Source organism: Bombus vancouverensis, chromosome 12, assembly GCF_051014615.1.
Source record: "Bombus vancouverensis nearcticus chromosome 12, iyBomVanc1_principal, whole genome shotgun sequence".
NCBI lineage: Eukaryota > Metazoa > Arthropoda > Insecta > Hymenoptera > Apidae > Bombus > Bombus vancouverensis.
Genome location: NC_134922.1, coordinates 12,934,638 through 12,946,971, shown reverse-complemented (window position 1 = coordinate 12,946,971; position 12,334 = coordinate 12,934,638). Strand labels below are relative to the sequence as shown.

The window sequence follows — 12,334 nt, the reverse complement described above, 5'->3', positions numbered from 1 at the left end:
ATTTTAAATGAAAATACGATGATCAAATGAGGATAATAAATAATACTATAACTTTTCTTCTTTTCTACATAGTTATTCTTATTATGATAATAGATACAAGAAGGAAATATAACTTTCGTTGTGATATTATTTTTATGGTTTATTCTATTAATTTTGCTTGCCATATTAAGAAATCCGATACAAATGTATTCCGTGTCATATTTGTACTCGTGAACATTGTTGTTTAAAGTTTTGTGTACTTGTAGCTAGTAGTATATAAATACACGAAGAAGGGAAGAAATTGTTATTTTCTTGGCTACTTCTGTTGTTCCTTATTTGAAAGGGAAGGAATAATATAAAATGTGTTAATACTAATTAAAAGCGAACAGGAAGCCCTAAATTGCAAAAACGCAATATACAATATAAAAGAAGAAAATATCAATGGTATTAATAAAAACATAAATAATTGATCGAAATTTACTTCTGAGATTAAAAACTTATAGTTGTATTATATAAAAAAGAAAAACGTGCAACGAACACACATCTATCCAATTATGTACATACTTGCACATATATATATATATATATATATGTATATATACGCAAACACTTACACACACACATACATACACATACGCTTGCATACATCATACATACATACATACAATTGTATATTTATACCTATCATTAATACTACGAGTATTTTTATTTAATACAAAATAATCGGTGCGTTTATATTAAAACTGTACATATAGTGATAAACGTCCTTATTGATTTGGCACAGAGGTTGCACGATTTCTTATTCTTTGGTACTGGCAAACGATTCGTAAAGAAGATTTGAAAAAGCTGTAAACTACTTGTATGTGTGTGTGTGTATATGCATCTTAATATATATATGTACTCTGTAAATAAGTTTGATTGGTATCGTTACCAATCTTAATCAATGCTTATATTTATTTTAACAACATTTCAAAGATGAAAGAGTGTATTTTATGCAAATGAAATAATCGTTGCAATTTTTACGGTATCGACATTTGCAATGCCCAGGATATTATAATAATAACTAATATTACCTTAACATGAATGTAATATGACTAGAACAAAAATGAACGTTTAAGTGTCATTATCACCATGTATAAATACACTTATAACTATCGTTAGGCAACTTGATTGATTTATTTCGCGGATTGTGATTTATCACAACTGATCAAAATCACAATTCACAATGTTTCCCGAGAGGTAAAAATTTTCACGTGCATTAATAATATCGCAGCTCTTCGTTCACTCCTTTATCCGATTATTTTCTTACCTTTGCATACGACAACCTGACTATGAATTCTTAATCTAAATTTAAAAACAAGAACGATGGTAGGAGAGACAACGTCGACGTCGTTGACTAATCGTCCGAAAAATACTGTTGCAAAAATTTATGGCAGCTACCGTTACATGTTACAAGTGTTAGAAATACTTTCTTGTCGATGAACAAGAAGTAGAATATATATGTTGAAAGTTAAGTAACATTTTATGTGAAGTAGCAATTACCCCAAAAAATCTACCACCAGTTAACGAAAAGTATGATTACTATGTTCAAATTTTACATGATTATATGTATAAAAGAACATATGTAGTATAAATATATGTATGATCTGAGAAACTGAGAAGCTAATCTTTTTCTTCTAATCATGCATTGTACTTCTAATCGCAGAACGAATTTCTACAATTTTGTTCATAAATAGTTTAAAAAAATAAAGTTCACTCCAAAAATAATAGATACATGTCATTTTTTACTATACACTTTTACGATAATCACGTTCGACCGGTTGACTAATCCGACCATGTGCTTTAAACCACTCAAAAACTAGACAATCTAACATAACTGATTTTATTATATTTGTGCGCATCTCTGTTCCAGAGTTGTACTTTAATTTGAATGGTAAAGTTCTAGAAGTTTTTACTGTATCTAACGTTGACTTGAGTCCATTATTATATGTGTGCAAGAAAGGTCAAATAAAGTTTCGACATTCAATAATTGGTCTCCGTCGTTTCTTATCTATGAGGGGCATTTAACAAGTTCCCGTACGTGGCGTCTGAGTTACCAACCAACGTATAACTCGTTCAAAGTAATCCTATGTTTGCCGCCGGAATTAATCTGTGACAGCTTCTTGCATTTTGGCGGCCGAGGAAAATTGATCTGCGATCATTTCAAGCTTTTTCAAACTTCCTCCAAGGGATAAAAGACACGAAGTTCACACGTAGAAGAGACCAAAATGGGTGCTTTAGAATTTTCCACTTCCTGTTCCGCAATTTATACCGAACATTTCCTAGGTGAGGATGAACTTTATCATGGAGAAGCACACCGTTGTTCAACTTTCTAAGACGTTTGATCTCGATCTGTCTGTGAAGCTTGCCTATGGTTTTGTAATACGTTACAACATTGATAGTCTGGTCATGTTCCAGTAACTAAAAGTTAGATATTACTCATGTCTATGTTGCGTATGGTGTGAAAACGACGCCACGAATGGAAACTTTTTGAATGATCCTCATAATTTAATATATAATTTAATATATAAAAGAATTTCACTTCGACTAGTTCACGGTCTTGAATTTTTATGATTCTGTGTAGAGAAAACGGAAACGAAACAGATTTAATATTATCTCGGAATATTGACATATATACCTTAGTGATATAGCATATTCTTTGATTATTTACGATTGAAATAGTTTTATAGCAAAAATTATATTGGAAAAGTTACTCGGTGGGTATTTTAAAATGTTAGGTAAAGGTACTGAAATTCTCTGTATTAGTTAATAGTAACCGGAATAATGATGGTATCCTGGTCTTGGTGGATGATACGCAGCAGGACTTACAGGATAACTTGGATTGTACCCTGACAAGGAAGGTGGTGGAGGAGGAGAAGGTAGAATTCGCCCATCAACCGAGTCAGGTACAATATGTGGATTGCCAGAACCTGCGGGTTGAGGACTCGTTATTACCCGAGCACCGGATCCGTGTAAGTGATGTGGTCTTGAAAGAGTGAGATCTACAGTGTGACGTCCACCTGGTGTAAGATCTAAACTTACAACCCTGAGAACATCGCTATGAGGGTAGGGTGGAGGAGGAGGTGGAGGTGGTGGTGGCGGTGGAGGCGGTGGTGGAGGAGGAGGAGCTGGGGGAGGCGGTGGTGGTGGAGGAGGGGGCGGCGGTGGCGGTGGTGGAGGTGGTGGCGGTGGAGGAACTACTGCCGCTGAAGAACCAGATGTCACCTGAGAAGATACAGGAAGAGGAGTAGGTGATATCGAATAGCTTCCAGTCCTGCTAAGATCAACACTTTGTCTTTCTGCAATTTCGTACAGATGATGATGATGATACCGTGCATTTTGTATCTGTACACCAAAAGTATGATGAAATCCTCTAGCAGACATATCCAAGCCCTGAAGCTCCCCGTTTAGAACAAGAGGCTCAAAGCTAGTTCTTTCTCTAGCGAACTCTTGGTCGAGAGAATCATATTTATATGATGTTGATAGATCCAACTGCATTGATTTCTCTTTCACGGAGAGACTGAGATTTTGCACAACTGAATCACCTTCATCACTAGATAAATTGTCCGCGGATACCTGATGATGATGATGGTGATGGTGGTGGTGATGGTGATGGTGCACGTCTTGATATCGGGGGTTTGGTGTTCCTGAAGGTGATACCAAGTCCTCTTGTTGAATATGTATATAACCGTTCGGCGAAGAAACACGTGGTATTTCTTCGTGATGTAAATACTGATCAATGTTATGTGTTCTTGGTGTACCGATGTAATCAACGGGCCGATGCAGTTGATAATCGACGTGTAAATGCGTGGGTGGTGTGTTTCGGCTATCTGGTGTAGGTGCAGGAGATATCAGTTCTTCTTGTTGTTGTATATAGGACTCTAAATGGTTTGGTGATCTCTGAGGTAATGGAGATTGTAGCTGACTGGATATTGAATAAAGATTTGTGTCGCGATCATTATCATCCAATATTGGACTAGTTACTGCTCCTATATCCCGCTCAGCAGCATCAAGGGCAGCTTCAACTAACAAGCTAGCATTCGCACTTTCGGTTCTTCTATAAACACTAAGTCCCAATTTAGCATTTTCTATAATATCTTGAGTCATATTATCTTGTCTTCTGGTATTGTTTGTCGATGATGATACTTTCTCATCAATTTCCTTCCGAGTATCTTCAAACTCGTAAGAATTTCCGGTAACAACACTTGTTGATAAATGAGGTATAGTATTAGATACCACTGTTACATCTGAGGAAATTGGAGGATTGAATTCACCAAGCCATTTTTTACTTCCTTTACTTTGTAATCTGGAAGTACTATATAGATCTGTTTCTGTGCGCACACCTTCTACTGTCGATTCCAAACCGCTTGACATTGACGCACCCATCGGAAGCGAAGACGTTGTAATTCGTGAATTATGTTCTATTTTATACTTGGATGTGGGACTTGTACCAAACTCGATTATACTCGAATGTGTAGAAATACTTGGCGTTTCAATTTTCAAGTCATTTTTGCTATCATCCACAGATATTTTATTATCGTTTTCTTGCTGAAATCATAAATTATAAAACGAATATTGTGATTCGAAACGATTTGATCTTACGAAAATGTATAAGACAAGATATATTTTAATGAAGAACAAACCTGAGAAGTTTTTCTACTAGGTCGCGGTGTTTTTCCACGACCAACATCTTCGACGAGTCCACCGCTATATGCATCAAAGGTATAGGCAACAGATCGTTCGATTTTTGGCATCATTTCTTCTGTAAGACCATGTACTTTTTTGTAATGAAATTGTAAACATTGTTTAGTCGTAAAAGCTGCTTTGCAACCATTTTCTTTACACCTGCAATTAAAAAAAAAAAAAACAAGCACTCAGTATCGTATTTACTAAAGAAATACGAAATGAATTATCTACAGGAATATTGCGATCCTACTTGAATGGTTTTACTCCACTGTGTGTTAACATATGTATTTTGAGATTACTCTTATTTTGGAACATTTTTCCACATCGATCACAAGTCGCGGCACCAACTACGTCTTTATGATGAACTTCTTTCATATGACGTTGAAGAGCAGCACGAGATCCCAGAAGTTTCAGACATAATTTACATTGAAACTCCCGGAGCACCTCAGACATATCTAAACATTCATTTAAATTGAAAATAATCTTTATTGATAGATTTACATGCTGTACAAATGCTTACCGTTATGCATTCGTTTGATGTGCACTTTTAATTTTTGCGGCTGACAAAATTTACGACCACAAAAATCGCATAATGGCCTTGAACGTTGAGGATTTTGAGCACATCCATAAGTACGATGCATTTCAAGGTAATTCAAACGTAAAAAGAATTTTTTGCAATATTGACATTGATATGCACCTCGACCTGCGTGTAATTCCGCTGCGTGTTTCATAATATTATCCTTACCCAAAACAGCAGCTCCACATACCTAAAAATATGGAATAAATCCATATATCTATACATTTGTTCAAAAATACAAAATGCGAAACAGTCGATATAAAGCGTAATTCAAATGTCATCTACCTTACAATGATATTTTCTTATGGTTAAACTATAATTCGTGTCATGAAAAATGCAGCAATGTAACCGATAGTATATTGGATGGGCAAAATTTAAATTACATCCTCCACAATCTGGATAAATCAAAATAAAGTTAAACAAATGATATTCCTTGCTTATACTTAATTTATATTTTGAAAAGATGATACTATACTCGTTTTGTCTACTTTATTCTTCCGCGTCCATGCAGAAGATTGAGAGTCTGTCCAATACGTCAGCTCCATTCCTGACATAATATTCTGTGTAGTAACAAGGTGTAGTTCTCCCTGTTTTGTTATTACAGCTACGCTTCTTTCCTCTTTTGTTTCAGCAGGCCTAATATAACGAATCCAATTACTTTTTAATGGATTAGTAGTACTTATATACGAGGCTTTACCATCATTATCTATCTAAAAAAAGATGAAAGAAGAACAATATTGTTTTATTATTGGAACATTTTAAGGATATATGTGTAATGATTAAAATAAATATAGTTTATACATACAAAAATAAAAAATATTGCATTGATTTTACCTCCCAAATGTGTCTCATGGGAAAATCATCAGGAATGTCCATTTCCCTAACTGGTTGTCCAACAAGAGGACCCAGTTTAACATGCATTGGAACAGAATTTTTTGCATATATACCAAGCCCATGTTCTGAATTGGTAATTTTTAATTCAAAACATTCAGGTAGAGAGTCTCTAGCATATAATGGTCGATCTAAATCTACAGTTAATTGCTTTTCCTCTTTCTGAGTTTTCATTTTAGTTTTACATTGTTCAGTTAATAAAGATTCATCATCTGATTCATTATTATCTTCTGTTATCTTTCCATATCCTTCAGACATAGGATCATCTGATTTTATAGCCTTTGAAACTTCCGTATTTTCTTTATGTTTATTTAACCAGCTTTCATATGATATAGAATCTGAAATAGCATATTGAGGTGTTATTAATGGGCAGGCATCTTGTAAGTGACGATTATTACATTCTTGGCAGAGCTTTATTTTAATGGCTAATCTCTGTGGCTCAGACATTAGGCTTTCAACATTTGTTTCATTTTGAAGCTTTTCAATTGTAATTGGAGTTGTACCATCTATTGTAGAACAAGCATTTTTATCTTCTTGCACAATTATTCCGTCTTGCGGTGCTTTCCGCACATCGTGATGTTTACGATTTTTATGTTCATTAGTGTGTTTGTGCCTTTTTCTCCTATGTTTATGTACAAAATCATCTACAATGTCCTCAGATGAATCTTCTTTTACATTTTCATCGTCGTCTTCGTCAGCATCATATTTCAATCGTTTTCGTTTCTTTTTCAATTTTCGATCTTCTATTTCTTGATCTGTATTTATGTTGATATTTGAACAACTAGAATTTGTATTGACATATACCATACCGCTTGGGCTGTTCTTGTCATCTTTTGTCTCACTAGATTGAACGTGAGAAACTATGGTGGATGTTGAATCTGTTACATTTGAGATTTGTTCTACTACATTTTCACCTACACTCTTAGCAACTGATGATGTTGCTAAACAATTAGACCTTGATTGCTCATTTTTGTCACCAACCATCATAATTCTTTCCACATCAACATCTCCAATATCATGATAAAGTACATTTTTGTTAATATTTACATTTGCTATATATTCTATGCTATCTATGTGTTCAGTCTTTGACATAACAGATTCAGCTGTCTTCGTACTAACACGAAGATTGTTTTTTAAATTTGACTTTGACTCTACTTCGCTAGCTGACCTGGAGTTGTCTTTTTTAAAGGAAATTTGTTCCTCATCTCCTGATGTTATATCACTAGAAGATCGTTTAATAGATTCTAGTGGCGAAACAATACTTTCAGTTTTAAAACGCCTTTTTCTTTTCCGTTTATCTTTATGATGTTTAGCTTTATTCTTATGATGCTTAGATCTTGAGCTACGCCGGACATGTACATCAGTATCATTGGACAATTTTGTTTGTGCTGTATCAACAGGAAGAGATTCAGATTCTACAACTGTGCCACTGCTTTGTTTCCTTAAACTTCGACGTACAAATTCTCTTGTATCTTCTATAAAATCTTCAGTCTGCATCGATTCTGTTTTGCTCTTTTTATCCTGATCCATTTCCTTTTCCTCTTCTCCATTACACTTAAGGTTGTGTCTATTAAACAAAAATATGCAGTTGAATGCACTGTAAAATATAGATATAAAGGAAGTGTTAAGTCACAATAGTGTCTCACAAAAGTTAGAAAGTGGGAATCAATTTAAGACAGAAAACGTTCAATGGTTACTAGTATTTTTATAAATATTAAGTGAAAATTAATTTACCTGAACATATTTCGTATTTGGAGTTAAATAAAATAGACATTTCTTCTGTATCGGTCGATCCGTGTTCTCAAAGAAAATCAAAATCAATGAAAATCAGTGTAATCGATAAAATTGACGACTATATTTTTAACGAATAAAAAATTATCGATTATTTTCACCCCTCTGACAGCAACCCCACAAGATGGCGATTCGAGGGAAAATTTGGACACGATAGAGGGGAAGTCCCGCTTTCGAGTGATACGTATGTTTAAGTATCGATTAAAACGGTTTTTATGGCACAGAACAAAATATTTTATAACGTCGGTCTAAATAAATTTTGATTGAAAACTAAGAAAGAGGTACATTTAATCTGTCACAAGCATCTATCTGGAATCCTACCTGGAAACAGATTCAGCAAGATCCAGCAAGTAAACTGCAACATCTTCATCCGTTGACAGACCTAAGCGTTTTTTAAGAGAAAGCCAACGTTTGCCGTTGGTAAGACCAATCCGGACGCTTAGAAAGTGTTTCGTTTTTGGTTCTGATGTGGTTCCAAGATTATTGCTTTTATGATAAGAACTTCTCGTTAACCCCGACTCTCTCACATGTCTAGTACTTTTCTTCGGCATAACTACATCGTAGATCTGCCGGTATTAAAGCGGCGAACTTGAAGCTACCGCGGAGGTCGCGCACCGATATTATCCTATCCTCTTTATGCTCACCGCCTGACCATCGCCGCCCACTCCACCCTTTCCGCCCACCCTAGTCACTCGCCACCCCGGCAATCACCCATCCACTAACACTCGCTAAATTTCTATTTCACTCTCTCTATTCTTTCGCTAGTCTACTTTCCTTCTCCATACCCCTTGTACCCCGTGACCACGATCTTCCTCTTTTATCGATCCTGTCGTTGCGCTTCATCACTGCAAACTTACACGCGTTCGATGTATGAACGCGTACTTACATGAGAATGCATGTATGTGAATATGCATGCACGATTGTGTACATTCCTGTGTTAGATGCATATAAATTTATATATAGTATACACACAGATAATACAAATATGTAACTTACGTTTTGTTTATATAATCATATATATGTAATTGTATGTGTATCGTGTATGATGAGTATATACATTTGTTCGTCTTCCTTATTAATTAGATGATTTTTTCTTATTTTACAATATTTAAATCAAATTTCTTGTTTATTAGTTTCATATTTATTCTGTTCCATAATTATGATTATAATGTTTGCAATTAATTGAACAATTTAAATATATATATATAATAAGCTATAACATAAACAATGTAAATTATGTTTGAATGCACGTACAATAAGGCGTAAGGTTGTATTCCATAATTCATATTAATATGATAAGAAAGAATATACATATATGTACACGTGAATATTTTATAAATAATTTTTCAATTTACTCATTCTTATAATTGGTTCGATCAGTAAACGAACGATTTCTCTGGAATGCTGCTTCTTCTATTTGTTATATACGTACTTATCATATACGTTTCTTTTCTTGCATAGTTCACTATTTTCGTGTACGTGTTTAAAAAGGCTAATTATTCGTAATTATTTATCACGATATCTCGCATTTACCTAATGCTGCTAATGCTTAAATGCTTCAATTTACAACGAATAAATATCGACTGAAACAATACCTTTAAATCGAATATTTATGTATATCGAGTACTCTATAATCGATATCTCGTTTCGATATATGAAAATTCGATTAATCGATATCGGTAAAAAAGAATTAGCGCTGTATACATTTAAGAGTATAGTCTATACAACCATACCAGCTCATAGATACACATATTCATACTTGTTCAGCATTCGGGAATTGTGTTACGTTTGGTTCGGAGGAATTGTCACAGAGAAATGTCACGACAAGCAATTAAAGCGATAAATTGGACTGCTCTCGCTGAGCGAGTTCCAGAAGCTGAAAAAGCTGCTTTGGCCGCTTTTAAATCGAAGTCTGATAAATATTTACAACGGTTAGTAAAATTCATAAGATCATTCCATTATTCGATCATTTATCCTGTTATATAATATTTCCACATGTTCCTATTAAATCCTTACTTTAGATTGGTCGAGTGATTTAAAAAATGTACTATTCTCCTGTTATATAGAAATTAATGAAATTGTAGTTCTTTCCTATTAAATTTTTGTATGAGTAAGTCTAGGTAAACTGACCTAACCTTGTTAGTACTGATTTCAAAATAGCGATAAGTATATTACAGTAATAACTTGTTAGAAAATTGATTCAAACATAATAAACGAAAGAGTTGTGCCATTTAAAATAATCACTTTATACCAATGTAAATAAATTATTATATTTGTATAAAATATAGCATATTCAAATAGATATAAGACAATAAAAAAATATATTTATATAATATATATTTTATAGTATGATGGCTAATCCAGAAGCTCTACCAAAAATTGATTGGGCATATTATAAAAAAGTTATTGTGACTCCGGGTTTAGTAGATAGATTTCAAAAAGAATATGAATCATTATCAGTGCCATATCCAGCTGATAATTATACAGCAGAAATTGAAGCTGCAAAGAATGAAACCGTAATAATATATTTCTGTTTATTTTATATTTTATATCCTAAATTGAATTTTATGAATAGTGTTAAACATGTTACAGGCTAAGAAAATAGAAAGTTTCATTCAAGAAGTAAATGTTACAATTGAAGAATTACGTAAAGGTTTGGATGAGCTAAACAATATGATACCGTTCTCAGAGATGACTATGGATGATTATGTTGATTTGAAACCAGATGGATGTATGCAACCAGATAAATTTACAACTTGGCCTCATGACGAGGCATCTCAAGAACATAGCACTAATAATGAAGATTCAAAAGGAAGTGGTCATTAAATTTAACTTGAAATGTATTATAGTTCTGTTGTAATATTCATCATAGCTTCTCCATTGAGCTATTAGCAATGTATACTATTAAACAATTCATACAAAAATTTAGTAAGGTTCTGATACTAAAGTTATAAAATATTAAATACGTTGAAAGCATAATTTTGTTCATTATAATCGACTTTTAGTTAAAAATATGCTCAACCTATAAGTAAATCAACTTTATTATTTGTTAAGTAATATTTATTAAGTAATGAATTGTTATGAAAACGATGTAAACAAAATATCATAATTTAACATATTATTTTCAATGCTGTATTTGTTAAATTTGCTACACTACTTTGTTCTTTCTTTCCAAATTATGTCATTTATTACGGAACTACCGCTTTTAAAAGTTATGCATAACATATCTAAAAAAACGAGAGATATCTTACGAATATTATATATTTTTTTTTATTATTTTTCTTTTAGAATTTTTTTGGTATACATGGTGTGTAATATATATTAACTTGTATAATTTAAGGGGGTATTCTAGTCTAGAGGCATGAATTTCGGGCGGTTTTTGAAGCTCTGTACAAACAAAACAAAAAATATTTTTACTATCCACTTTTTTATCATTTGTTTATTGATACTTTAAGATTACATAAAAAATTAACTGAAAAAAACTCAAAATTCACAAAGTTATGAACTGGCAAAGTGGGGGTCCAAAAACAAAAGGGTGTCCTGGCGTCCATGATTTCAACCCTTTTGGTCATCTGAAGCAATAAAGCCGAACCGATTCTTAATTAGTATAGATGCGGCTATAGCATGAACCTTGGAAAAGTCAAAACAATATTTTTTCACAAAATGGCGGCCGTTTGAAAAAATTTTCCTTTTTGGCATGTTTTTTTTTGGCAATTCCGAATTTTTTAAAAATAGTAAAATTAAAAATTTTGATCTGAGCGTGGTTGAGGCGATAGAGGAATATATAAAGAACATTCACGCCAAATTTCAAATAAATCATTAGAGCTTGAGATATCGTGCACGCTAACTCGAAGAAAGTAGCTTCGAGAAAAACGCGTTTAAAGTTTTGAGATAAGTTTACTCGGACAACGTCTACTGTCTACTGTTCATTTGTTCTGGTCGGACCGGAGCAGATGTCGCGTCACAAAAATGGTTGTAACTCATAAAATAATTGAAATTTTGAAAAATCCTTTTAAGGGCATATCCTTGAATGTCTAAACTTTGGAAATATGAAAAAAAAATTTTTCGATTTTTTCAAATTTGTAGACCAGAATACCAGAAAAATCTATAATACAGATCATTAGTTGCAAACATACTAGAAAGGTACAACATCCTCCTAAATAACCTTGTTCGTTATTTGTGTTACAGTTACAGACACCTAACTTTAAGTTTTAATAAATATACGTTCTGAAAACGATAAACATTTTTAAAGGCTTATTCTCAAGAAACTTAGGTTTAGTGAGAAAATCAATTACGATTGTTGGTACATTTTTGTTTGACACTAGATAAAGTGCGGCTTTTCTACGATTACATATCAAGAAGTGTGATTAT

The 12,334-nt window shown here is 33.2% G+C and overlaps 2 protein-coding genes across 4 annotated transcripts; one reads left to right on the top strand and one right to left on the bottom strand.

Moving 5' to 3' along the window:
- Nucleotides 1-113: 113 nt before the first annotated feature.
- LOC117155241 (uncharacterized) lies at nucleotides 114-9,550 on the bottom strand. 3 transcript variants are annotated; one of them, XM_076623401.1, is made up of 9 exons: nucleotides 8,285-9,550; nucleotides 6,676-7,739; nucleotides 6,116-6,510; nucleotides 5,757-5,991; nucleotides 5,567-5,676; nucleotides 5,225-5,471; nucleotides 4,955-5,159; nucleotides 4,662-4,863; nucleotides 114-4,566 (listed from the first exon to the last, which is right to left on the bottom strand). In XM_076623401.1, exons 1-9 carry the CDS (start codon nucleotides 8,512-8,514, stop codon nucleotides 2,785-2,787), a joined length of 4,470 nt encoding a protein of 1,489 aa, XP_076479516.1. In that variant the 5' UTR covers nucleotides 8,515-9,550; the 3' UTR covers nucleotides 114-2,784. The 3 variants fall into 3 exon arrangements, with proteins under 3 accessions (XP_076479516.1, XP_033186915.2, XP_033186911.2); XM_033331024.2 differs by adding an exon at nucleotides 7,907-7,972 and having other exon boundaries at nucleotides 6,116-7,739; nucleotides 8,285-8,341; XM_033331020.2 differs by having other exon boundaries at nucleotides 6,116-7,739.
- Nucleotides 9,551-9,683: 133 nt separating this feature from the next.
- Nucleotides 9,684-11,091, top strand: LOC117155248 (ATP synthase subunit d, mitochondrial). The gene is made up of 3 exons (XM_033331036.2): nucleotides 9,684-9,894; nucleotides 10,311-10,479; nucleotides 10,556-11,091. Exons 1-3 carry the CDS (start codon nucleotides 9,779-9,781, stop codon nucleotides 10,787-10,789), a joined length of 519 nt encoding a protein of 172 aa, XP_033186927.1. The 5' UTR covers nucleotides 9,684-9,778; the 3' UTR covers nucleotides 10,790-11,091.
- The last annotated feature ends 1,243 nt before the right edge of the window (nucleotides 11,092-12,334 follow it).

What these genes read in the sequence shown, in the direction of transcription:
- LOC117155241 (XM_033331020.2), bottom strand. Translation starts at nt 8,514, where the DNA reads ATGCCGAAGAAAAGTACTAGACATGTGAGAGAGTCGGGGTTAACGAGA. An exon ending in CTTGCTGAATCTGTTTCCAG is followed by an intron (nt 7,740 to 8,284) that starts GTAGGATTCCAG and finishes TTTGTTTAATAG; the next exon opens with ACACAACCTTAAGTGTAATG. An exon ending in CCATGAGACACATTTGGGAG is followed by an intron (nt 5,992 to 6,115) that starts GTAAAATCAATG and finishes ATCTTTTTTTAG; the next exon opens with ATAGATAATGATGGTAAAGC.
- LOC117155248 (XM_033331036.2), top strand. Translation starts at nt 9,779, where the DNA reads ATGTCACGACAAGCAATTAAAGCGATAAATTGGACTGCTCTCGCTGAG. An exon ending in TCTGATAAATATTTACAACG is followed by an intron (nt 9,895 to 10,310) that starts GTTAGTAAAATT and finishes TATATTTTATAG; the next exon opens with TATGATGGCTAATCCAGAAG. An exon ending in AAGCTGCAAAGAATGAAACC is followed by an intron (nt 10,480 to 10,555) that starts GTAATAATATAT and finishes AACATGTTACAG; the next exon opens with GCTAAGAAAATAGAAAGTTT.